We start from the raw sequence: 27,226 nt of genomic DNA on the forward strand, positions 1-27,226 counted from the left end.
ATGAAGTCAGATCTCAATAACACCCTTTTGTGTTGTAACACTTACTTAAATAAAGAGCACATTTATTTGTTTGGAGCAAATTTAAATGTAGTCATGTTCTACTGATGGGACTGGGTATTTACATACCTAACATTACTTGGAAAGAGCAGCTCTGTGCTTGTGTTTCTAGCTTCTGTTTTCTCTTTTTTTTCCAGGTGACAGGTGTGGTGGCAGACAGCGGGGGCCAGGCTCACTACATCCTCTCTGGTACGTGGGATGAGAAAATGGAAAGTGCCAAGATCGTTCAGAGCAGCCGAGGAGGCAGCGGGTCAGAGGGCAAGCAGAAGATGGTCTACCAGACTCTGTCCCCCAAACTGCTGTGGAAGAAATACCCGCTCCCGTAAGCCAACAGCCATAGCTGAGTAAACAGCTGCGATGTGTGATAAATGTCATGGAACTCCACAGTGTACCTTATGCCAATTCCTTCTTGCCTTGTCAGGGAGAATGCTGAGAACATGTACTACTTCTCAGCTCTGGCACTGACCTTAAATGAGCTGGAGGATGGGGTGGCAACGACCGACAGCCGTCTGAGACCAGACCAGAGGCTGATGGAGGACGGGCGATGGGATGAAGCAAACTCCGAAAAACAGAGGCTAGAGGAGAAACAAAGAGCAGTGAGAAGGAGGAGGGAAGCAGAGGCCTCAGACGCTCTGGATGAAGGTATGAGACTGAGAACAGTGAGAGTGAGTGTGTGTCTGTCTGCGTCTAGTGATGAGAAAGGAGAAAGAAAGCAAGAGTCAGGGCATAAAGTTATTTTATGCATGTATGGTAGTAAAAGTCCCAATCATTATTAGATTAGACAATGTCAGGTGGGAGCTGGAGCATTATTTTACTACAAATATCATTACAACAGATAAATCACTGAATTAGAAAATCCCTCAATAGAAATATTTGATTAAAAGGGATCTGTGGCATGCTGTGCTACATAATCAAGGCTGAGCTCATACCCAAGTATTAGATCAAATGATTAATAAGCAGTAACTGAATAATTTACCTAAGCTTCTTGAGCTCTATAATTTAGATGTAAGAGTTTTAAGAGTTCACGTTAAGAAAGCAGGGCTCATTAAGAAAACTAAGAAGAGATGGTTATAATAAATAAATAAAGAGTTTAAATCTTACAGGGACCTCAGCAGACACTTTTCATCCTCGTGGCATTCCTGTCTGTGTGTTGTGCGTAGGCTAGATTGTTTTTGATGTACCCATGACTTGTCTTTCTTTTCCTCCCTCTATTGATGGTCAGAGTGTGATTATGACTCTGGTGAGTGGGGGTTGCCCTGTACCCCTCCGTTGTGCATCACTCCCACATACACACACACACACAAACACACAAACGCCATCCTCTGTGTTACTCTGTGTGGTCTGCCTCAGTGTTGGGAACTGCATGAAACCCTTCTCATGTCAATTTCTCCAAATAATGACTCAGGAAAAAAAAAACACTTTTTCCTGCACACATGCAACATTTTCATTCAGAACTGGCCTCGGTAACATGTTGCATTTAAGAAAATGATTTAACATTACAAGTATTCTCAGTGTGCTCTGGTGAAGCCACATTAGCAAGTGATTAGATTGGATTTCTTCCTGCATTGCCATTATGCTTTTTCTTTTTTTTCGATTGGACACTTTTCTGGTGCACTTTTCTAGTTTTTTTTTTTTATATGCTTGTTTTTCGTTTTGACTGCTCTTTTTATGAAACAGATTCATTTTTTAGTTCAGGGACTTCCAAAAGTTTGAGTATAGCTCCTTCACCATGAGCCTTTCAGGTTTTGACATATTTGCACAATGTGTGCTCATTTGTTTCTTTATCACTACTATATGCATTGTATGAAGGTGAAATGATCTGAGTGTGAATAGCCTGCGAGTGTGGCTTCTCCATTAGAGGATAATCGGATCAAACCAATGGATTAATACCTGTGATTTTTTTTTTTTCCTCCCTCACAGGTAGAGAATATGAAGGCTACCAGCCATTGTGGTTTTACCAGAGGAGGGACTCAGTTACTGGAGAGACAAGCTTTGTGTACAAGGGGGGTTACTGGGAGGCAAAGGAGAGACAGGACTGGAGCCTGTGTCCTGACATCTTCTAACCCAGGAACCTCCTCTGGGATCACACCTAACCTCATGAGACAGTGAACCGCTCCACCTCTGGTCCTTAAGCATCGGAGCGAACGAGCACCATGTGGACCTTTTTTTTTCTTTTTTTGTGTGTGAACATGAGAATGTGTATGTTTCGCACACTCTCAGATTACACTGTACCTCCAAATGTACACTCTATGGGCGTTCCCCGAGTAGTCCTATTTGACACTATACTCAAACAGCCGTGACAGAGTTGTAACAGAGTTGTAACACCACACAGTAAAGCTAACCCGCTCAGTCCTGATGCTCTGGTGTGCCGGAAATGCTACCCACAATGCACTTTTCTGTGTTCACTCCACTACAGAGTTTCCCAAATTGGATAGAAACCCACATCAAAGCTGCTCATGATTATAAACTGATTAAAAAGAATAAAGAGGGACATAAAAACAGAACACACAACAGTATTTCAATATTTGTAAGAAAAATGTCTTCACCCTCAGTTTTATTCAGTACAACAGAGATTAACCTGGGCCTACTTTATTAATTAGCCTCCTCATTTTCTTTATGGTAAACATTTTAAGTGCTCATTATTTGCCTCTTTTGATATGTTAAAGCCGGGCTTAGAGCAACCACCGGTCACAGGGAAAACGTGTGTTTATTTCCCAACCGGCTGATGAGTGATCGCTGACAGTTGCTGTGAGATCGACTGCTAAAACTCCATTCACAGGCCTAGAGACCAGTCGGTCACCCCTCCTCCAGGAACCACTGGTTACTAAGGAAGCGTGTATATTACGAGATCGGTTGGCAAGTGGTTGCAGGAGGTTGCAGACGCTTGCATGAAATTGGTTCATGCAAGAGGCTTTCGGTGCTGCATTGAAAACCTCTTTGTGATTGCTGCTAGCATGTGCTAGCACTTTGCCTCAGTCACCAGCAGTTTGCAAGGGGGGGTGTTGACTTTTTTGCCAACTACTTGCCAAGTGGTAGCGAGTGAAAATTCACTGAAACCATAAAGTAAAAGTTGCACCTTGTATTGGTTGCAACCGCCAGATGCAATTTTTACTTTCACTTCTCTGGTCTGTTTTGCCCTTTTCAGTACAACTCTGAGAGGGTTTCGCTAACAGCCAAAGCAGGCACAAGGAGCCTGTGGGTATAGCATTCTCTGATTTTTACCCGACGATAGCAAGCAAGCTGGTTGAGGGATACACATTTTTCCGTAGCAACCGGCAGTTGTCAGGGGGTTGCCAAACTATGTCTGTGACTGAGGTATAGAAAGTAATGGATGAAGACTCTGAAATAGTCACAGCTTTGATTGCATGTGTTATAAACTATGGAGAGTCAACGTGTTCAGTAAATATAAAAAAAACCATAATTAAATACAGAGAAATGAACGTACAAATAATCACATAATTAACTACAGAAAATGTATCTAATATAACCATAAAGTGAGAAAAAGAATCAGACTAACCTCTGTATCTCGGCTTACAGGTTTTACTTTATTCAGTGTTAAATATTTTATTTATAAATAGGTTTATTTTCATCAAGAAGTCTGAGGACAAGTGGGGCAGAGCCCATGTGATTGATTTGTGATATAACGGGCTCTAGAAGTCAGAATTAGCTGACAGACTCGGTGTTGTTATGGAAGAAGATGATATTCTGGGGGGAAAAGTTAAAAAAAAAATTAAAGGTTTGGTTAAAGTGGTTTTTGTCTTAAAAGCTGCTAGAATGAAATAAAACCAGATATTAGGTTTTATGATGTATTATCTTTTTTTTTCTAAATTCATGTGTGTTTTAAATTTTTATGGTTCTGTTATACATTTTCTGTATTGGTTCGTCAGACGGATTCATTCTAAATATATTTGTATTTCATTTTCAACACATTGAGTCTCCATAATCTACAGCTGTTTGATCCACTAGAGATTGGTTTATGTCAACTAATGAAATATGCATCAAGGCAGTAATCCTTTTTCCATTTGGACTGGATATTAAGTTTTCCCTTTAGGGACGTGCAATTAGTCTGTTCATGTTAGTTATATTAGAAATATGAGCTGTCTCTATGCTTCATTGGATCTCAGTCATCTTAACATTTTCCATTTGTGACTCTGATTAGGAAAAATTATATAGTAGTAGTTTGATTATAACACATTAGCGCAACTGCAGTGGTGACATTAAAACACTTGTATCACTGTCACGGTAATTTCCATCAAAGACCTGAATAAGCACTTTTCACTGTGGTTGACTAGAGGTTAGTACATATCTCTGTGTTGATGTTGAGAAAATCTCACTCTGTACATGAACACTATCTTGTCCTCTGGTGCTCTCCCGTGGCAACACTTACCATATCATCAGTGATCGATTTAACTAGTATCATCTTCAGTGATCGTACAAAGTATTAAGTCTGCGCCCGATCACTGAGGCATTAACAAGTAAACATTAACCCGGGAACACACCGGTTTCTTCTCACTAGTTCCACAGCATCCATCCCTCACTAGTTTGTAGTCCAGATGTTTCCAGTGGAGTTACTGAATTTGAGACTGGAGCGGGTACTCCAAGGAACCCACAGTGGCTTTAGTTGATAGGAGGTCAAAGGTTATAGAAGCAGACAGGGCTGGTTCCTGTAGCGCTCCTCTTTGCAGTCAGCTGTAGCCACAGAGGACAAGCCAGAGCGGCCACTCCAGGCTCTCTGCAGCTCATTTGCCATTTGTGGACTTGCTGATCTGGGATCAGCTCACAGAGGTACACTGAGTCTTTTGCCTTTAACTGACTGAATAAGGGAACGAGTCCCCTGACCTGTGCACTACAAGTCTACAGTGACAAGAGTTTTGAAGAAAAAAAAAAAAACAGTCGATATTTTTTTGTAATTATTGTTAGGAATGTAGAATTTGGAGGTATTGTATCTACCATCCAGCCTATTTGTGTGAATATTTTGTGATAAAACAATGATATTGTAAAAGAAGAATTATACTAATGTGACTATTGAGTTCTCTGTACAGCAGAGGTTAAGGAGGGGGTAGAGGGGGGACTAAATGAGCCTGAAGATAGACACTAACTCAGAGGTGTCCTCAATTTGGCCAAAAACTGTGTTAACACACTGAAAATAAAGTTGTTTTTTTTTATATAGTTCTTAATACTAACATGTTGTTAGCTGTGGTTCAGTTATTTCCTCTGATGTGTGGGTCATGCAAATGTAAAGCACACACACACACACACACACACACACACACTGGAAAAGAAATTCCTTCACACAAGGAAGAAATGCTAGGATTTAGCCGATAGAGTGAATTTTAAGTGTGATAATATGAGCTCTTAATGTTTACCTGTCTGATTCTTTAGCAGTGAACTAATGATAGTGAGAAGTGAATTCTGGCAATTTTACTCATTTACACAAAAGGTTTTCTTACAGTTTGGAGTTGTGGTTGTCATGAGCATGGTCACTTGTTAAAAGGAATAATTTAGTGTTTGGAAATTAATTTTGTTTTGAAATTTGCTGGAGTTGGATGAGAAGATGAAGCCTTCTCTTGTTGTAAATATGAAGCTACAGACGGCAGTTTAGCTTAGCTGTAAAAACACTGGAAACGGGGTAGCTCGGCTCTGACCACCCATCAGTCCCTCTAAATTTCACCTCCATCTTTGCTGGAAGTTTGCCACTTTGGTGCCAGGAGGAAGTCTTGCACATAACTAAAGATGGAAGTTAAACCTAACGTACCCAAAATTTGGTACCAAAATCTGTCTTGAAAAATGAAACAAATAAGATCCATGTTAGTTTATCAGATCTCCAGCTGCTGGTAGCTTATATCCTGTTTCCAGTCCTCTTAATCCTAAAAAGTGACTGCTGCCTGTAGCCTTACAATGTGTCCTGTTGGAGAGAAGGAGGCACATAAGCACATTTCCCAAAGTGTTGAGCCTTTTCTTTACATTTTCTTTCTGCTATCCTTCTTTTCTATTTCATAAATGTGTATCAAAGACTTGTCATTGTACATCGCCACTTGAACATGATGAAAATGTGGAGGTTCCCTGCAGATTTACTTTAATAAATTGTGTTTGAGATTATTTTATATTTGAGAATACATATTATATTTTGAATGATAATGGAGAGCTCATCTTAGGTTTAAATCAATATATTTCCAAACAAAAAGATGACCTCAGTACTTGATGGTGACTTGCCTACTGAAGTTGTCCCTTTTAAGGGCCTGTACAGTATCGGACAGCTGTAGCAATAAAGCGGTGGAGGTGTAGATTTGTTAGTTTGTGGCTGTTGTTCGTTCAAAGACTCGTTGTCTGCCTCGTTTAGAAAGGGGAAAAAACACAACCAAAGTGTAAGAGAAGAGTGTGTTGTAGACTAAATAATCCTCTTCATCTGCCTTCCCGATCTCAGAGGGTTCAAATGTAAACCCTCCCCGTCGCTGTTTATCTCATCTCATCTGAACCTGATGCTTAATTCACTACGATGTGATTCTTGGCTTTAATTTTCTTGTTTTTATTTTCTGATCTGATTTCTTCCTTCTCAATGGGTGCCATTATTCCTATATTGGTGTTTTCATACTATTTGTGTGCATAGCGAGTTTGATTTGTGTGCACGTGCAGCATTACATATCCTGCTTTTCAGTGCTGCTCAGTTTTGAGGCAGAAATAGGCTGATGCTGATGATGACGACGAAGATGGGGAGATTTTTCTTGCCTTGTCTAAACTAAACCTTGCTTCTTATTCGACAGTGACTCGCAGCTTTGTGGTGAGATTATGGTGATATTAACAATCCATACGATTGGTAGAAATTATGAGATGTTTCACAATAGCGACCTGGCACAGGATTGAGGTGACTGACCTGCCTTGATAACTCTTACTCCCAAATACACAAAGGTGTATTCAGGTGTTACTGCGTATTCAGCTGAGGTTTTTCTTTTTTCCTCCCCCTTTTTAAAAAAAATAAAATTGTGTATTTTCTCCCTTAATTTATACTCGTATAACACTGTCTTTAAACAGCAAAGACAAAACGGTGAAAAAAGAAGATAATAAAGTTGTTATTGTTGACACTGGATACCAGTCTCTTCTCATTTGTTTCTTCTCTGACCAAAGGATGAGTTGAACTGGCAGAACAGAGAAATGTTTGAGTTTAAAGTCGATGTCCCACTAATGAAACATGACACTCTAAACAGTTTTTATGAAAGTGAATAAAACATTATTTGTATCATTGCTTATTCCAATCATGAAGTGCATATTCAATGTACTGTTTTCTTGGGTAGACAACAGAAGCTTTCTTTAAAATGAGAAAGGTGAGAGTTCTTTGGAGTCAATGACTCCCTGAAGTTTAGAACCCATGAACATGGACATCCATGGACTCCCTTGTGATGCTCTGCCAGGCCTTGTTTGTGGGTTTCTCTGCCTTCATTTTTGTCTTCAGTGACTGAAAAGCTCCTCTATCAGGTGACTCGACCATCTATTAATATCCCATTTCTTTGCTTTGAGAAACTCTTGGGCTGTTTTTACTGTATGTTTTGGGTCATTATCCATTTTCACAGCGTAGCATCATCAGATCAGTTCTGCAGAATTGGAGTGAGTCTAAGCAGAGAGTAAAGCCCTGTGCACGTCACAGTTCATCCTGCTGCGTCTATTAGCAACCACATCAATAAACACTAGTGACCTGGTTCCACTTGCAGCCTTATGCCCATGCCATATACATACAGTGGGGCAAAAAAGTATTTAGTCAGCCACCGATTGTGCAAGTTCCCCCACTTAAAATGATGACAGAGGTCAGTAATTTGCACCAGAGGTACACTTCAACTGTGAGAGACAGAATGTGGAAAAAAAAAATCCATGAATTCACATGGTAGGATTTGTAAAGAATTTATTCCTAAATTAGGGTGGAAAATAAGTATTTGGTCACCTCAAACAAGGAAAATCTCTGGCTCTCACAGACCTGTAACGTCTTCTGTAAGAAGCTTTTCTGTCCCCCACTTGTTACCTGTATGAATGGCACCTGTTTGAACTCTGTGGGAGCAATCATCAGAAAATGGAAGACATACAAGACCACTGATAATCTCCCTCGATCTGGGGCTCCACGCAAGATCTCATCCCGTGGGGTCAAAATGATCATGAGAACGGTGAGCAAAGATCCCAGAACCACACGGGGGGACCTGGTGAATGACCTGCAGAGAGCTGGGACCAAAGTAACAAAGGTCACCATCAGTAACTGTTACAGGAAAAATGATTCTATGTTTCTTTACCTTCTTTTAAATGTACAAAGATGCCTTTTGTCTGCCCTTTGCCTATGGTTAGATTAGTTTAGAATTATCTTTTTAGACTTTCCCAGCAAAGACATCTTGTTTCTGGGACATATTGTTTTAGATTGTTTTATCTTCCCTAGCTCTCTGCTGACGAGACTAGCACCATATATGGAGTTGTTTTATTTTATCTGTTTATTATTTGTTATCCTGTTCTCACTGTCTCTGTGCTCTGTGCCTATAAAAATTACCAAGCCACTGTGCATGGTGTGAGTTGTTCTTAGCAGCTCACCCGTGTACACGTTTGATAAAGAAAGTAACTTTGTCTCATTGTGTCTTTATTTCTCCTGGGTTTTTTACAGAGTTTCCCCCCAACATTTCTTGGTCCTTCGGAGCCGGAGCGCCTCCATCGTGTCCCATCTCCGTGACCAGTCCACGTTGCTCGCCTGTCGACAGCTCACATACTAGGTGTGTGATAAAAGACCAAGAGCGTTAAATTCGAGTCTTGGCCAACGTTCTTAGAAAGCGACCCACGGTGGTGGGGCCCGATCGAGGTGGACCAGACCCGGCGACACTGACCAGGTAGATACAGACACACTGACACAATCTTGCGTAAAAGCGCATTTTGAATTCAGGGAATTTAAAATAGCGGAAGTAGCTCGTCGACTGGTAGCTTTGGAAGCTCGTCGACTGGTAGCGTAGCTCGTCGACTGGAAGCTTTGGAAGCTCGTCGACTGGTAGCGTAGCTCGTCGACTGGAAGCTTTGGAAGCTCGTCGACTGGTAGCTTTGGAAGCTCGTCGACTGGTAGCGTAGCTCGTCGACTGGAAGCTTTGGAAGCTCGTCGACTGGTAGCTTTGGAGCTCTGGGTAGCTCCCCCAGCTGGGTCTAGACTGGGTCTAGGGAGTAAGTAGCTCTGGGAGCTCCCCTTATTATAAGGGTTCCGGTCGCGCGCGTCGAAGCTGTGAATGTGTGTGTGTGTGTGTGTGTATTGTTTTAATTAACGGAGCAAGCTGAATTTTCACGGTCCAATAAGAGACTGAGCTGCTCCTACTGTGTTTTTCTTTCACTGCTGTTCGCTGAAGTGCTGGTGGTTTGGGAAAACGGTCGAGTTCCGTCTCGTAAAGTTCACACCGCTTTTGGAAATAGTCCGAAAGTAGAAGGGCGTGTGAGCATCCACTCTCATTCCTCATACCAGCGAAGGTGGATAGCAGCTGTGTTGTCAATATACTATAAATAATATAAGTACATGCATGACTAAATAAATAAATAAATAAGTCAGATACACTAAATAATAAAAAATTGGAAAAATGGGGAATGAAACCTCAAAACCTGTTGCCAATAATGGACAGTATACACAAAAGTTCATTAATGACGAACAGTGGATAGAAAATAAATATCCAGGTGCAGGAAAAATCAGCGCAAGGAGATGGCGTAATCCTAAAAAGACGTCATGTCCTGGGTGGGAGGGTACATGCAGCCCCGCAGCTTTAACGCAGCTCAAAGATAGCTTATTAAAAGAAATAAGTGCAACCACAAATCTTAGAAAGAAAGGAAAACGCACAAATGAATTAACTTTCCTAGATGCATGGAAAAAAGAGCAACAGAGACGTGCTGAGAATAGAGAAAAGAGACAGAATAAAAAACAAAAGCAAAGCTGTGAGGTGCCTGAAGCAACGGCTGCAGCCCCTCCCCCCTATGTTACTGCCTCTGCATCAACTCCCAAGCACACAGAGAAAGATGCAGCTGTGAATAACCCTTACGGTTCAGTGCAGGCAGATTTAGCTAAAATGTCAGTAACACATGCACCCAAAACAGATATAGGGGAAGATCATGTAGGCAGGGACATATGGCCTGACCCCCCAAGCTCCCCAGGAGTATTTCCATTAATAAGTTCACCTAACCCCAGATATGGTCAGCCGACTGGACCTATGGGGCATAGAGACGCCCACCCCACAATTCTTGTGTTTAGACCATGGTCACATGAGGATCGGAAAAATGTTCTTAAAGATGTCCCGCCCCTGCATGACGGTTTTGACATATGGAAGAGTGCAGTTGAAGCAATTAGGACTCAGTGGTATTTAAACGGTCATGAAATGTACCAGGTACTTCAAGATCTTTTAGGTTTGAAGTTTGGCTCAGTGAAAGGCTCTTTCACTGGGGGGGCAATTAATAATCCTTTAGATTCTTTAGTGATCGGTAACGGGCCACAACCCCTGCGTGCAGGTGACCCTGATTTAGAAGGCCAACTACATAACTTCTATGAACGTGTGAAACTACAGCTGGCCCCCAAGCCAAACTACAATAAAATAGGAGAGGTGAAACAGAAAGAAAATGAAACTGCATCAGACTTTTTAGACCGCCTGCGCCCAGTTTTTAGGCAGCATTCAGGTTTAGATTATGCCGATGGCGATGCAACGCCATTCCAGCAGCAGTTAAAAAATGCATTTCTAAATGGCCTGCTCCCACCAATCAGAGCACATGTAGAGAAACATTGGGTCACAATGAACACTGGCAACCTGCCGGATGCCCTGTTACATGCTGAACACGCCACAAAAGTGCACAAACAGAAAAATAAGGCTGACGTCTTCACCATAGATTCAGAGACAGGTTTCCTTGCATTTTCGGGAAGCTATCAGAGGCAGAGAGGGAAGCAAGGCAATCGGCAGCAAGGCCACAAACACCCAAACAGAAACAGCAGATATAACAAAGACAATGCCTGTTTTAACTGTGGGAGAGAAGGTCACTTTGCACGAGATTGCAGGAGTAAGCCACAGACACAAAATAATAGGAGAAACAATGACAGGCAAAACAGTGGCGAATCTATGGAGAACAGCGACATGTGACTAGAAAAAACACAAGACATGAACATTGATGAGGGAGGGGAAGTTTTTAACATAGAACAATTGCTATTAGGGTCAGAATACAAACCAATGCTGCTAATTCATGTGAACGGGCAACCAATCCAAATGTTATGTGACACCGGAGCATGTAAAACGGTTCTAAGGCAGCCGCCTAAAAACTTACAGTACTCAAAAGACACATTAGTTGTGAAGTCAGCCACAGGCCACACCACTGTACAACAACTAACTGCCCCGTTAGAACTAATGCATACCGAAAGTGGCCGCAGGTGCTTCATTAAATGCATATATGACCCGTCATGCCCAGTAAACCTACTAGGAAGAGACGCTCTGACAGAACTCAAGATAGGCGTGGTACCGGAAGAGAATGGCATGATTGCTGAATGCATGCTAAATGACAACACACCAGAGCCAGATAGCATTAACACGGCACACAGCAGCAACGTGTGTCTCTCTCAAGGCTACGGTGTCCCACATTATTACTGGACTCTTGAGTTGCCCGAGCTCACAAAGCTACACAATGTGGCCCGCAAATATACACCCCCCACATCCTATTTCCAGAAACCCACTGACTATCACAACACGTTGAGATTTAAACAAACTCCAGGCCCAGACCCACTTTACGATCAGCAAGTGTGGAAGCTAGGACAACAGAGTTTGACTTTACAACACCTGTATGTCACAAAGTCGGGAAATGCAGTGTGCTCAGTAATCCAATCAGCAGCCGTGAAGGCTTTGAACCGCATGCCTAAGCCACACGTGTCTGTAGCGCATAACTATCATTCAGACTGGAAGGATTTAGGAAATGTGTTAGCCAGGGTTGAAGCAGACACTTATGAAAAAACGGAAGACACTCATGAAGGCTGGCTGCAAGGCCGCCGGACGGGGTGTTTCCGATACACACTGGGTTGGTTGGTCACAGTCAGGCCTGCTGTACACCTAACCGATGTCGCTGAAACACACGCACAACTGACTGAATGACACCAGGCAGCACTAGCTCAGCTGCCTGAAACTCTCTGGTCTACAGGCCCTGCTGATGTAGGCCTTATAAAAAATGCAGATGAAGTAAGAGTAAAACCTCTCTCAAAACACAGACCACTGATATCTCAATACCCACTCACTACTGAGGCTAGACATGGCATTCGCCCAGTGATAGCAGACATGGAGAAGGCAGGAATTTTAATAAAAACAAAGACAGCCACCTGTAACACTCCTATCTTTCCTGTTAAAAAAGCTACCGCGGGTGCATACCGTCTAGTACATGACCTGAGAGCTATAAACGAAGTGACTGAACAAATCCCACCTGTGGTTGCTAATCCACACACTATTTTAAATCAGGTCACACCGAACGAACAGTGGTTCTCAGTAATCGACCTTTCAAACGCCTTTTTCTCAGTTCCACTACATCCAGACTCACAGCCATTGTTTGGCTTCACCTTTGAGGGTCAGAGGTACACATACACTCGTTTGCCCCAGGGTTTTCAGAATAGCCCAACCCTCTATGCAGAAGCACTAAAGAAGTCAATGTCTAGCTGTAAGCTCCCACAGTTAGGTCAATACTTGCTGTATGTAGATGACATTTTAATAACCGGTCACACACAGCAGGCGTGCAAAGACAACACACTTGCTGTGCTACAGCATTTGGCTGAACAGGGCCACAAAGTCTCACAACACAAACTGCAGCTGTGGAGTGATAACGTTACATATCTCGGACACACACTCACAGGCCAGGGCAAAACACTGCTGGGAACCAGAAAGCTGGCAGTGCAAAACACACCCAAACCTAAAACAAAACAACAGATGATGAGTTTTTTAGGTTTGTGTAATTTCTGTAGAGCTTGGATTCCAGAGTATGCACTAACAGTTCAGCCACTGCAAGACATGATTTATGGCAAAAACCTCGCTTTGCGCGACACAATAACGTGGACGGTAGAGGCAGACACAGCATTTACTAACCTAAAGGTGGCTTTACAAACAAATGTAGTCCTGGCCCTGCCTGATTATGACAAGCCTTTCGTGCTGCATGTTGATGGGGGGGCCGGCTACATGAAGGCAGTTCTGACACAGGCTTTTGGTGACAAACAGCGCCCTCTAGCATTCTACTCGTGTAAGTTAGACGCTGTAGTTTCGGGCCTGCCGACTTGCGTCCAAAGCTGTGCAGCAGCCACAGAAGCAGTAAAGAAGTCAGCAGACATTGTCTTAGGGCACAAACTAGTTGTCAAGGTCCCGCATGCTGTCACATCTATACTGCTGCAAGCCAATCTCTCTTACCTGACTCATGCCAGACAGCTATCGTATGTAGGCATTTTACTATCACAGTCTCACATCACACTGGAAAAATGTGGCACACTGAATCCAGGGACTCTAGTGAGCACACCAGCTGATGGAGATGTGCACAACTGCCATGCAGAATTAGACAAAGACACCAAACCCCGCCCTGACATCCATGCTGAGCCACAAGCTGGTTTTACTGATGTCTTTATGGACGGATCAGCCTCTAAAGACAACACAGGCCGAAATTGTGTAGGTTACGCAGTAACCACAGACAGTAGAATAATAGAAGCAAAACCACTTTCTTCTTCATATTCTGCACAGAGCGCTGAGCTGATAGCTGTTATTCGTGCATGTGAAATACACAAAGATAAACAAATAAACGTTTATACAGACAGCCAGTATGTTTTCTCTGCTGTGCATCATTTTGCAAAACTCTGGCAAAACAGAGGAATGATTACATCAACCGGTAAACCAGTCCAGCATGCCAGCCTCTTACAACGCCTGCTGACTGTAATAAATTTACCACAACAACTCGCATTGTGTAAATGTGCAGCACACAAAACTGATGGCTCTTTTATTACTACAGGCAACAATTTTGCTGACAGAGCAGCAAAACAGGCGGCACAAAAGACAAACATGACATTGATGGCAGTAAACACACATCAGATTCCACTGGATGTGTTGCAAAGTGAACAAAAAGCAGCAAGCACAGCAGAGCAGGCAAAATGGCTAAAGGTTATAAGGTTCTCATCCTTTTATTTTTTGAAGTTCTCATCCTTTTATTTTTTGAAGTTTTCATTTTAAATATAAAGTTTTCATCCTTTATTTGTTGTAGTTTTCATTTTAAATATAAGGTTTTCATCATTTTAAATATAAGGTTTTTATCCTTTATTTTTTGTAGTTTAGTTTTATTATTTTTTCTTGTTTATTCCACTTGTTATTTCATTTATGATTTTCTTTTTTCTTTTTATTATTTTCTTTTGTTTTATTCTTTAGACCAAATGACTTCCATTTCTGCTATGCTGACATTTAGAAAATTAAAAATTGCTAAAGATGCTTAATAAATAACCTTTACAGACAATTGTTGTATACATTTAAAATAAGTTAAAACAGGAGGGAATATGTTACAGGAAAAATGATTCTATGTTTCTTTACCTTCTTTTAAATGTACAAAGATGCCTTTTGTCTGCCCTTTGCCTATGGTTAGATTAGTTTAGAATTATCTTTTTAGACTTTCCCAGCAAAGACATCTTGTTTCTGGGACATATTGTTTTAGATTGTTTTATCTTCCCTAGCTCTCTGCTGACGAGACTAGCACCATATATGGAGTTGTTTTATTTTATCTGTTTATTATTTGTTATCCTGTTCTCACTGTCTCTGTGCTCTGTGCCTATAAAAATTACCAAGCCACTGTGCATGGTGTGAGTTGTTCTTAGCAGTTCACCCGTGTACACGTTTGATAAAGAAAGTAACTTTGTCTCATTGTGTCTTTATTTCTCCTGGGTTTTTTACAGAGTTTTCCCCCAACAGTAACACACTACAACGGCAGGGAATCAAATCCCGCAGCGCCAGACGTGTTCTGCTGCTGAAGCCAGTGCATGTCCAGGCCCGTCTGAAGTTTGCCAGAGAGCACATGGATGATACAGCAGAGGATTGGGAGAATGTCATGTGGTCAGATGAAACCAAAGTAGAACTTTTGGTATAAACTCAACTCGTCGTGTTTGGAGGAAGAAGAATACTGAGTTGCATCCCAAGAACACCATACCTACTGTGAAGCATGGGGGTGGAAACATCATGCTATGGGGCTGTTTTTCTGCCAAGGGGACAGGACGACTGATCCATGTTAAGGACAGAATGAATGGGGCCATGTATCGTGAGATTTTGAGCCAAAACCTCCTTCCATCAGTGAGAACTTTGAAGATGAAACGAGGCTGGGTCTTCCAACATGACAATGATCCAAAACACACCGCCCGGGCAACAAAGGAGTGGCTCCGTAAGAAGCATTTGAAAGTCCTGGAGTGGCCTAGCCAGTCTCCAGACCTCAACCCCATAGAAAATCTGTGGCGGGAGTTGAAAGTCCGTGTTGCTCGGCGACAGCCCCAAAACATCACTGCTCTCGAGAAGATCTGCATGGAGGAATGGGCCAAAATACCAGCTACTGTGTGTGTAAACCTGGTAAAGACCTATAGTAAACGTTTGACCTCTGTCATTGCCAACAAAGGTTATGTTACAAAGTATTGAGTTGTATTTTTGTTATTGACCAAATACTTATTTTCCACCCTAATTTACGAATAAATTCTTTACAAATCCTACCATGTGAATTCATGGATTTTATTTTTTATTTTTTCACATTCTGTCTCTCACAGTTGAAGTGTACCTCTGGTGCAAATTACTGACCTCTGTCATCATTTTAGGTGGGGGAACTTGCACAATCGGTGGCTGACTAAATACTTTTTTGCCCCACTGTACATATATATGAGGGAACAGACTTCCTCTGGCCATAAAACTTTATACATTTTCCAATTATTTTCCAGCCTCTGAAAAGGTGGGACAGTGCACAAAATTGTCTGTAATTCCTAAACAGTTCATGCAAAACTTTTGAAAAAACAAAACAAGACACTGATTGATTTTAAAACCACTGCAGTGGTTTACAGAGGTAAAACTACAAGAAATATTAGTATTTAGATATTTAAGTAATTGTCTTTGTTCAAATAATTATGGAATAAGTATAATTTTGACTTTCTGTTTTTAATTCCGTTTAGTTTGTTAGTAGAGTTGATTTTCGTACTTGTTTAGTTTTTATTAGTTTCATTGTTAGTCTTTATTAACTCTATTAACTATTATCGTTATATGTCAAAGGCAAGACTTAGGAAAATCTGGTATCAGATTTTTTTTTTTTTAAATGAAAACGGTAGACTCAGTCTAGGATGTCTATCAATTTATTTTTAACCAAACTAACGTACTAGAGCTAAACACACGACCTCTATATTTGTTTTTGTTTGTTGGTTTTACAAATTCAGAAAATATTTTTTATGCGAGTGAACTATTTTTAATATCCTGTTTTTAATTTAGTTTTTGTTAACTATAATAACTTCGTTTACCGCTTTTACTGCCGTAGCTCGCGCGGCTCCTCAGGGCTGTTAGCTTGCTGTATCTCGAGTTGTTTGACCGTTTCCATGGCGGCCTCAATTTCCCGTCAATCAACTCTCCCGGCAACAGCAACAGCTGTGCCAGTCAGAACCGCTGAGACATGTTCGCCATCGACTTAAAACGCCCGTCTTCTTAAAGTAAGTTAGTTCTGAGTGTTTGTCGCGGTCAGTGTGATGTTTTTTGTTTTCATTTGATAACTCAGAAACATGAACGTTTAACCAGGGAGCTTCAGACAGATTGGCCAGACGCTTTTGTGTTCAATACATCTGATTTGTGGGCTCATTCGCACTATGAAAATATCACTCTGCTTATAGGAAAGGCTCGATTGAGTCTTGGCTGCGGCTGAAAAAATAGTCCCACAAGTCACAGCTAGATGTGACACTTTAATACTCAAGATATTTGTAAGTAACTTTCACAGCTCTTGGACTTGATTTTCAGACGGGGAGATCCGGGGATTTATCGTCAACTCAAGTCAGTTTGGCTTGCTAAGTGGTCTTGGTTTCCTGGACAACTGGGTAACATACCCCCCCCGCCTCCCATCACCGTACTGCCACACACTCCTTATAACTTTCCTGTTAGCCCTGACTGCTAAGGGGGTGTAGTCTCCTATGTTGTCTCTCAATGCCTGCACTTTTGTCTTCACGTGCAGGACATGGCTGAAAGGAACAATAACGGAGCAGACAGACATGCAGAACATCCCCAGAAACTTCTTTACACTGGTCTGAAGGTTTAAAAGCATTATTATGTATTCCTCACTCTTATGTGTGCAGCCATTCATATACCCCCTTTTCTCTGCCCTCATAGATCTTAACGACAATAGCAGTGTGTTTGGATTTGACCACTGCGATCGCCTCCTGGATGCAATGGATGCTCAGCTTGAGCAATTGCAGGTTTGTGACTCTGTGATTGTCACTTTTCTTTGTATGTTTGTCTCTGTGCACATGTAGGCAAATTTAAAATGATAATAAAAATGATAATAACATAAGCAAGTATGATTAATTTATCCAGGTCCTGCCCCAGAAATGTGAGCTTAATTGCAGCAGTGCAGGTAATTTATATCACAATAACAGCTCTATAAGTTTGTGTTTTCCATGTAATATTATGTAATCTTTTTTTTCTGTGTGTGTGGTATTTTTCTAGCTCCTCTTGGTTGGAGTCAGTCTCTGGGCAAAGATACGGGCCTGGAAAGTACAAGTGAACAAAATGGTACCCCCATGTCTGGTCTAGATTTGATGAGCGCCCCAGCAGTGCAGCAAAGATATGGTAATATTTTAATATTAGGGCTATTCACAGGAAAAGTTTTAAATTAACAATGTTTTTAACTGAAAAGGCCTTATTTATAGTCTGAGGTAAATATCTTACAACAGTGAAAATGATTAGTACTAGTGGTGACATAATTTTTCTTTCAGCACAAGCGACAGAAATGCAACCCTGATTTCCAAAAAAGTTGTAACTAAGTTTAAAATTGAAATATACAACAACCCAACTTTCTTGGAAATTATGTTGCTAAATGTATACATGCTTAATATGAAGCTGCTTAATATGAGAGTTGGTCAGGCCCCTGTGTTGTCTTCATAGGTGGCCTATAATTAAATGATATATATGTAAAGTATTGTGCAAAAAATCTCAATCCAACACTCATTTCTTTAGATTATACTTCCAGACTTTCTTGGAATTGTTTTAAAATGGTCTTGGGCAATAGTTCTTTATATCTTCTGCCTTAAATACTGTATGTATGTTTTCAGTAAATCACTGAAGCAAAATATGAAGAAATTAGAGGTGGCTTAACACTCTTGCACAGGACTGTGTGGTCTATGTTGATCACCATAATGTTAATAGAGTGGACTTTTCCTTACACCACTTCTCCTCTGCTCTACCTCAGAAAACACTGAGGGCTGCTCGAAAGATCCTGTAACTGGTGACAAAACTGAAAAGAGGTTAGACAGGAGGGACAAAGAGGAAATCGAGTCTTGTAGAGAGCAGGTCATCTGGAGGCTGGAGAGGCTACTTGGAGGCACCTGCAAGGAAGGAGGGCTGGCCGAAGAAATTGGCCCTCCTTCAGACAGTATCTGCACCGAGGACTTTGCTACACGCTTCAGAGAGGAGATGGTAGAACTGACTTTTATAGATGTCAGTATGCAAATGTCGGATAAAGCAGAAGTGACTGGGAGTACAAACATCTCTGACAGCGGCGCTTACCAAAGTAAACAACATGAACGACATGTTTATGATGTTGAAAGAAGAGGTTCAGAAACGACTGGGGAAAGCAGCGATGACACACTCACTCCTCAGCATTCCCTGACAAACCAACCACGTCCAAACAAGAAGAGCTGTGTTTCTCATAGCGCTGGAGCAAATATATCACATGCTGGTGTGAAAGCAGGAGCTTCAGAGACATGCAGATTACCACAGCCTGAGGATGACAGCAGTGGTACAAGTCTGTATCTATAGAATCTTTGAAAGATAAGCTTTCAGGCATGTTTTAACTTTGCTTAGTCAAAGGGGTGAGGATTGAGAGAAAAATGATCCATCTGTTCTTTGGCCATATGTCTGTCCATCTGTGTGTTCGACATGTGATTGAAGGCACGTTCTCTACAGATGTTTGACTGTATGAAAATCATTTTGGCAAAACAAAAATGGTGCCTGAATACCATTATAGGTTGAGGAGTGTTATTACTTCTCGTCTAAAGTAGTAAGTCAAAAAATGGGCTCACATCTATGAATGGTTATAATTCATACCCAAAGCATTAAATATATCACATGCTCTCCCTCCACTCAAATACCAGAACTCTGGATTTGAGCTTTTGGACTTGAGGCCAAACTTTCAACTCAGCATGCACATAACCTAATGCAGTGGTTCCTAAAACGGGGGCAGGGAATTCAATGGCTTCAGGGAGTCACTGCATGAAGTCATGTGCGACCATGGAGAATAATGTTGAATGGATTTAAAGTTGCGCGAATGAATGAACATAAGTGCTAGTAGAGGCCTCTGATGTTAGCTTGGCTGGATTGCTAACTTTTCAAATAGAAGTATGAATGAAAACGTTTTATAACCATTGATAGATGTAATACAGGACACCTTTACGCCTTACGTGTACTGTCAGCTGTAGTTTTTTTTTTTTTTAATATACAAGTCTGTTTTCTTCCCTTTTCATTTCAGGCTTCCACAGCACAGAGTTTTTAAAAGACCCTGAAAATGTCAACAGCAGCTGTTCTCCTAAGACCAGGTGCTTGGCAGGTACCACACACGTTACACTGTATTACACTTGCATTTACAAGCACAGCCTACCACACTGATGCTTTTGGGATTCTGTTTATTTGAAATAGTGATTGTGGGCTGCTTGGTTCTTTTCCAGGAGTACCTGTGCTGAGCTTTGACACGGTGTCCATTGACAGCGACCTTGATACAGTCTGCACGGAGCAAGTCAGGCAGCACATTCACAAGTGGCCCGGTAAGAAACAGAAGATATGGAAGTGAACTAGTTTATAAATATGTTTAGACACAAAATATCAGAGTTTGAAAAGTGAAACTGAAAAATTTAAAGGGTAATGAATGATAATTACAAAATCTTTAAATATGAAGGATAATATCTACAAAAAGTATCCACTCTTGTTAGGATGGCACTCTCTCATTCGGTCTGTCACAGAAATTAATGGCCAGTGTAGCAACCAGACTGACATAACAACACAAGAAGAAAGTGAATCTCGGTCTACATCAGGTAAGAGCTGACTACTACTATTTTATTACTATAAAATACACAAAGTAGTAAAGTGTCAAAATAATTTTCTTGTCTTTATTCCCAAAGTACAGAGATCCCCATATGGACCTGTTTGTAACTGTCAACGTAACAGGAGAACAGCATATAGGTAAAATAAATCAAAGTATCAGCTGCATCTATGTTAGTGCACACACAATAGCCTCAGGAAACTTCAATATGACAGGTAATGCACTAAGAGGACAAGGTCTGAAAGCTCTTAATACAATAAAGAGAAAATTTTAATAACTTCCAAAATCCAATTAAAATCTGCCTTTAAATATTTGGTTGTGTCTTTCTGCCAATTGTGCTGTAGGATAGTTGGTTGTATGGTGGGGAAGTTTGGGTTTAGAGCTCTACCCATTGGGACAAACACCCAACAGTATCTCTAACACATAAAATTCTGCAAATATATTTTCTATGCACACAGAAAAATGCCAAAAAATCTCCGTCAAGCACACAAAATTTTTAATTACCCTAATATCAGCCCTTAAGCGTAAGAGATGAACCCAGAAGAAGAACCTTTCATGTCAGCTGGTGATGATTCTGAAGTGCTTCCTGTCAAAACCCAGTTCTGCAACAACACTGCTTTCCAAATATCAATCAGAGTAAAACAGTGCAAAGAAATCTATGTAAAACACTGGAAAGAAGAAACTTAAAAGCTACAGTAGACAAGAATGTCATCTGACCTTAAACATAGATTAAGAATTAGCAGAATAGGAAGGAACACTTACTTTAACAAATTAAGTTCTATAATTCCAGATGTCAGTCACCTAAACTTAATCTCAAAATTAAAAATACTCCTAGGGCAAGTTCTCCTTGTTTTTTAAATACTTTTTCAGATTTGTGTATTCTTCTGCTCTCATGTGTATTCAGACCTGCGAGTTATTTTAGTGACACAGATGAAGAAATGAGCTGCTGGAGCAGCAAGTCCAGGCCTGAGAGGACACTGGACAAGATGCAGTCTGAATGGGTCAAGGTGATTGGCCGACTCTCTGACCTCCGACAAGTAAGACTAAACCTCCGGGGGAAATTTATTCTATTCTGTGTCGGTTGTATAAATTCACTTGCATGCATATGTATGAGATGGTGCTTAGCTTGTTTGTGTGTGGTTTAGAAATGTGAGGAAGAGGAGGAGACGCTGTGGTTGAAGAGGGCTCAGATAAAAGATGTTGAGGTCTGCCTCTCTGAACTTAGACAACAAAGGAAGGTAAAGTCCAGCATTTTCAAATGTTTTTCAGGAGAATGTTTGCTGAAGACTCACTAACGTGTACAAGTAATGGTTCGTGCTGCAGCATGCCTTGCAGGAGTTAGAGCGACTGACTACAGAGACGGCACAGATGGAGGAGGAGAAGAGGACTTTGCAGTCTGTTCAGAGAGACAGCAGAGCAGAGAGGAAGTCTGTTGGGTATAAAATCTCCTCCTACTAACTGTCTCATTCAGAGCCATGTGCATTAACACGGCCAACATCAACATAATATTTGTCTGCATAAAGGAGTTTTCTTTAATGATAAAACATCATTTTGCTGCAGCCATGGTAGCTGGCAGCTACAGAAGATGCTGAGGCAGAAAGAATCATGTCTTCTCCAGCACAGAGACACCCAGGAAGATTTTACAGTTCAGCGTCTGTGTAAACAGACTCCAAAGGATGGATCCTGCTTCAAAGCAGTAAAAAAATAAACCTAATCCTGTAGTTAGTGGTTCAGTCCTTGGTTTAATTTTGTTCTTATGTCATCACTTTCTCTTTTTATTGTTCAATAAACAGAACAATGTCATAATGTCGGTGCTGGAGCAGGAAGAAATGGAAAGACAGCTGGATAATGCCAAAACAGAACTGTTTGCTGAGCAGCGACGTGCCAGAGAAAAGCTGGAGTCCATGCAAGAGGTATCATAGGCTGTTTATAGACTATGTAGTAACTCCAAAAATACAAAGTTATAACTAAAAATATTTTTTGGTTTAATGGGACTCATTTTTTATACATGTAAACATGAAATTACATTAAATTGTGCTTTTCTTTTTATAGTCTGCATTCACTTTACGAACAGAAATATTTATGATCTTCAACAATCCAAATGGAGAATCTAAACTTTAATCATAAAGTTGTGGATTTATCATTTTACAATTTTATTTTAGGCTTCTTTATCATTGGGATCTCAATTTCAGTGAGGGTGCTGAATGAAATTTAACAGACAGAATCCATTTTTGTTTGAGTAAAGGCAGATTTAGTGTCTTTTTTAAAATGTCTCTGAATATATTTTCCTTTTGGAGCAGAAATTGGAAGAGACTTGTGAAGAGCTCCAAAGGGCCACAGAAGCAGAGACGTCACTGAGAAACAGATGTGCTTGTTTGGAAGAAAAACAGATGCAGAAAAAGGGGCAGATTGAGGTAGCTTTTTTTTTTATTTTTTTTAACATAAATATACTGTGTGTGTGTGTGTGTGTGTGTGTGTGTGTGTGTGTGTGTGTGTGTGTGTGTGTGTGTGTGTGTGTGTGTGTGTGTGTGTGTGTGTGTGTGTTACTGTTGCTGTCTCTTTTCCTGTTAGGCACTGGAGGCTCGAGTGAGTGGGCTGCAGGGTGAGGTGGGAGAACATAAGATCAGGGTGGTAACTCTGGAGAAAATGTTGGCCCACAAAGAGCTGCAGCTCCTAGATTTCCAGGAGCAATGCAGTGCCTTACAAGCAGAACGAGATGGACTGAAGGTGGAGCAACAGCACTTGAGAATGCAGCACCACAAAACCCTGAAGGAAGTTGAAGAGCACGCCCACAGTATAATGGTAAGTGCTACAAATCCTTTTTTCTTGTTCTATAAGTAACTTTACTAATATGTTTATATTATTAACAGCAAGCCCAAAAGGTTTATTGTGACAGGTTACTGATTTCTCCTCAGTTCATATTCAGGCTAAAAAAAAAAAAAGTATTCCTTTGAAAGTACAGACTAGAGAACTGTTTGGTGAGGGGTTGTATCTCAGGTATTCTGTAGTGTCATAAATGCATACATTTTATGTTGGGTGGCGTGCCATCATTAACGTTATTGCACTACATATTATACTACTAGTAAAATACTTTGTAAGGTTACTTCTAAGAGGTCGTCCTCTCTTAATTTTGTAGCTAAAAGAAGAAGAATTAATTAAGCTACAGAAATCTCTGCAACAGCAGAAGGAAGAGGTAAAGAAACATGAAGAGGAGTTGCATGTAGAAGCATTGGAAAAGGTACTGATAATCCTTTGACTAACATATGCAACCTTTCTAACATAATTGGATGGTATGAACAGAATGCTCTCTTTTCCCATTTAGGTGTACAAAGCAGTGAAGGAGGAGAGGAGGAAGTGGGAGGCAGAAAAAATGGAAGCTCTGGAGGTGCAGCGTGGGATACTGGAAGAGCAGAATGAAAAGCTCCTGGAAAGTTTGAGGAGCGAAATGCAGAAAGAGAAGAGTAAAGCATTAGCTCTTCAACATCAGGTCATGGAACTAAAAACAGTAAGGGATCTTCCACTTAGATAAATCTAAATACATTTTCTTTCCATGTTTGTATGATTTTGCTTTTATCTCTAAGAAACTGCAGGAGCTGGAAAAGGAAAACTGTACACAGTTGGCTGCAATTTGCAAGTCACTGAAAGAGGAGCACCAGGCGGAGCTACAGATGGCGCAGGTGCAGTGAAACCACATGTTCAAACTCTAGATGTGATGTGACATCTTAGAAAAGTTGACCTGGTGTGCTCTGTAATCATGGCAGAGTCATAGGACAGTTCTGCAGCTCGAGAAGGATGTCCAGCTGGCAGTTAAAGAGGCAGACAGGCTCCGGGTGATGCTAGAAGAAAGGGAGAGCAGCCATAACCAAATCACATCTGAGATGGAGCAGCAACACCAACACTGGACCGAGCAGCTAGCAGCAGAGTGCCAGCATCTCAGCCTGTTAGTGGAGCAAAGTCAAGCCAAACAAAGTGCTGGAAAACTACCTCCCAGGTATAATTTTATGCCCAGTCTTCACAGCTTGTTTGTAATTGGCTTGTAATGCACATATCTTTGTCATTTGCAGTTTCACAGTAGCCGAGGCTTTTATGAACCTAAAAACACTACGAGAGCAGCTGAAGGCTTTTATTAGCCAACTGCACCAAAAGCTAGACTCACGGAAACAAACCAACGAGCAGCTGAGAAAAGAAAAGGTATCATTTGAACTTTACAGCACGCTAAATGTTTATATGGACATATTCAGTAAAAATCTCCCATTTTTCAGGAGCAAGAACTGAGCATCCAGAGGCAACAGCTGAGGCTGGAGAGAGATCAAGCTTTGAATTTTTTAAAGGAACGACTCATTCAGGTCTGAACCCACATGCTTAGACAAAACACACACGCATAGCATTAGAGGAAATTTAACTCCCTGTGAAATTTTTGCAGGAACACATTGAGGAGTTGAGCAGCTTAAAATGGGTTCACATGAGTGATGGAGGAGTTCAAGGCGGAGGAGGAGTGGCAGCATGTCTCCGCAAGCAGTTGAAGGCCAAAGACTCTGAGCTCAGGCAGGTTCAGAGGAGCATGGCTGAGTGGAAGGGACAGACCGCAGCTCGCCTGGCACTCAAGTTTGAAGAAGAGTTGACGGCTGAACTGGAACGGTAACGTGCTCAAAACAAAAATGGCATCCTCCAAACTAAACCCAGAATGCAGCCAGGTCATATTTTTCTTTTTGTGTTGCAATAATTTCCCAAAGCTGCTGATCTTGAATCAAACAATACTGTGACATGTATACAGTTTTTGTGCTAACTTTTGTCATCCCACAGGTGCCAGGCAAAGTTGTTAAGGGGCAGGTAATTTTGTGTCTTGGTAAATCGATGTTATACTAACCAGCTGTACAAGAGCATGATCTCACCTCAACTCAATGTGATGCGATGCTTAGACCATAGATCTAACATTATACATATACAACAGATGTTCATGCAGTTATGTTATTTACCCAACAACCAACCAAATTCAGGTTTGCTTTTTCCAGGAAGGCACCAAGACCACAAGATGTTAGGCAGAGGGAGCCTGAAAGACCTGAGGAAGAAATGGTAAATGGTTTGCGCTTCTTGTGTGAAACCCAAAACGTTTGTGTCCTTACTCATTGTTTATGCTATTAAGAAAAATCCTGGTATCATTTTTCTTTTAAGGAATACCAGAAATCTCTCAGCTCTCCCTCCCTCCAAGCTCTGAACTCCCATCACAGCTCCTCAGACATGGCTTCCTTTAAGCTTATACGTTACCTCCATAGCAAAGTGAAGCAGCTCCGTGCTGAAAATCAGGCCTACGGGTGGAGCTCACCTCCTCCCGATTTATCAGGATCCTATCTTGAAACAGTGAGTAAATTCTTCAGTATCTGGTTATTGTGAAGTGTGAAGTGACTTTTAATGTTTCCACTTGATGAAGTTTACAGTAGTTATAAATTTCAATACTCCAAGTACTACTTGTAATTTAAAGTCAAGTATTTTTGTGAAGGTTTTGTAATTTTTTTTCTTAATTTTCTAACCCACAAAATTATGTCTTCATTCATATTTAGTCTGACCAAAAAAATGCACAATGAAAAAATACAAAGCTTTACAGCAGTTTAAGGCTATTGATGGTGGTTCTCTGCACTCACATTTCCACAGATTATAAAATAAACTGATAAAACATTAATTCAATTCAATTTTATTTATATAGCGCCAAATCACAATAAAAGTCGCCTCAAGGCGCTTCATAGATACAGAGAAAAACCCAACAATCATATGACCCCCTATGAGCAAGCACTTTGGTGACAGTGGGAAGGAAAAACTCAGTTTTAACAGGAAGAAACCTCCGGCAGAACCAGGCTCAGGGAGGGGCGGGGCCATCTGCTGCGACCGGTTGGGGTGAGAGAAGGAAGACAGGGTAAAAGACATGCTGTGGAAGAGAGACAGAGGTTAATAACAGATATGATTCAATGCAGAGAGATCTATTAACACATAGTGAGTGAGAAAGGTGACTGGAAAGGAAAAACTCAATGCATCATGGGAATCCCCCGGCAGCCTATGTCTATTGCAGCATAACTAAGGGAGGATTCAGGGTCACATGGTCCAGCCCTAACTATATGCTTTAGCAAAAAGGAAAGTTTTAAGCCTAATCTTAAAAGTAGAGATAGTGTCTGTCTCCCGAATCCAAACTGGAAGCTGGTTCCACAGAAGAGGGGCCTGAAAACTGAAGGCTCTGCCTCCCATTCTACTTTTAACACAAATAGCATGTTTCTTTAGAAGAATCTCAGACTAGTATCAGTCATGCATACAGCCATGCTACCCATGTCTGATGGGAATATTAAAAGCACTAATTGTTTTCCAAATATTGATATTAACTGCTATTATTGTTTCATTCACAGATCCCTCAGAGTACAGACACAGATGGGAGTTAAAGCAACACAAAACCTTACACTGTGTGAGCGACTGCACACCAGTAATAGAATGCTCTTCAAATCAGCCTTATTTAAAGTTGTCCCATGGCAACAAATATAAATCATTCACTGTTCTAAGATAGGAGGTTAACAAGCAGGTCACAGTGACATATGGAACAACTGGAGATGTGGTCATCACATTCCTCTGTGCTAAGGCAGTAAGGTTTTTATAGCTTGCAGTGAGCTGTAAACGACAGGAGCTGACATTTCTCTGAAGACTAACGATCATGTGAGTTACCGTACATTAAATAACCTCATAAAGCTGGCAGGGCTTTAACAAAGTCCTTAGAAAATGCTTAAAAATACATTTACAGTTTCTGCAAGGCTGAAGCAAAATGTAACGTATTAAAGGCTTTTGAACCTGTCTACTTGTACTCGCTGTCCATTAATCTGAAGGGTTCAAAAATATGGCTGAATTTGGAAAGGGTGTG

General features: G+C 41.0%; 2 protein-coding genes and 1 long non-coding RNA gene across 13 annotated transcripts in view; 2 read left to right on the forward strand and 1 right to left on the reverse strand.

The window, feature by feature from the left end:
- The window catches only part of osbp2b (oxysterol binding protein 2b), a 48,180-nt gene extending 45,619 nt beyond the window's left edge, over nt 1-2,561 (forward strand). The window contains exons 12-14 of the mRNA XM_026188562.2: nt 195-379; nt 479-699; nt 1,978-2,561. Coding sequence (XP_026044347.1) covers nt 195-379; nt 479-699; nt 1,978-2,120 — 549 coding nt within the window. The 3' untranslated portion in view covers nt 2,121-2,561. The remainder of the gene's footprint in view (nt 1-194; nt 380-478; nt 700-1,977) is intronic.
- On the reverse strand, nt 219-16,698 carry LOC145432121 (uncharacterized). Its single transcript, XR_013912397.1, has 3 exons — nt 16,559-16,698; nt 524-632; nt 219-356 (listed from the first exon to the last, which is right to left on the reverse strand). It is a non-coding gene; the product is annotated as an uncharacterized LOC145432121 (long non-coding RNA).
- Nucleotides 16,615-27,159, forward strand: LOC113034179 (uncharacterized). Of its 11 annotated transcripts, none has more exons than XM_080308694.1 (29): nt 16,615-16,744; nt 17,046-17,122; nt 17,257-17,326; nt 17,412-17,497; nt 17,616-17,655; nt 17,748-17,870; nt 18,490-19,044; nt 19,768-19,845; nt 19,964-20,059; nt 20,225-20,326; nt 20,414-20,474; nt 21,239-21,371; nt 21,480-21,572; nt 21,658-21,770; nt 21,895-22,030; nt 22,128-22,247; nt 22,635-22,748; nt 22,906-23,136; nt 23,471-23,572; nt 23,657-23,839; nt 23,925-24,011; nt 24,096-24,325; nt 24,399-24,525; nt 24,597-24,680; nt 24,758-24,972; nt 25,138-25,164; nt 25,347-25,407; nt 25,507-25,692; nt 26,724-27,159. In XM_080308694.1, exons 3-29 carry the CDS (start codon nt 17,260-17,262, stop codon nt 26,754-26,756), a joined length of 3,483 nt encoding a protein of 1,160 aa, XP_080164820.1. In that variant the 5' UTR covers nt 16,615-16,744; nt 17,046-17,122; nt 17,257-17,259; the 3' UTR covers nt 26,757-27,159. The 11 variants fall into 11 exon arrangements, with proteins under 11 accessions (XP_080164820.1, XP_080164819.1, XP_080164817.1 ...); XM_080308693.1 differs by having other exon boundaries at nt 16,616-16,744; nt 18,490-19,038; nt 23,916-24,011; XM_080308691.1 differs by having other exon boundaries at nt 16,617-16,744; nt 23,916-24,011.
- The last annotated feature ends 67 nt before the right edge of the window (nt 27,160-27,226 follow it).

The sequence above is a fragment of the Astatotilapia calliptera genome, chromosome 12 (genome assembly GCF_964374335.1).
Source record: "Astatotilapia calliptera chromosome 12, fAstCal68.1, whole genome shotgun sequence".
Classification (NCBI taxonomy): domain Eukaryota; kingdom Metazoa; phylum Chordata; class Actinopteri; order Cichliformes; family Cichlidae; genus Astatotilapia; species Astatotilapia calliptera.

Excerpts from the sequence above, each read along its gene's own strand:
- LOC113034179 (XM_080308691.1), top strand. The coding sequence starts at position 17,260 with ATGGCTGAAAGGAACAATAACGGAGCAGACAGACATGCAGAACATCCC. Across the intron at positions 17,498-17,615 it reads CTCAGCTTGAGCAATTGCAG|GTCCTGCCCCAGAAATGTGA; the intron begins GTTTGTGACTCT and ends TAATTTATCCAG. Across the intron at positions 24,326-24,398 it reads GCTGGAAAACTACCTCCCAG|TTTCACAGTAGCCGAGGCTT; the intron begins GTATAATTTTAT and ends TGTCATTTGCAG.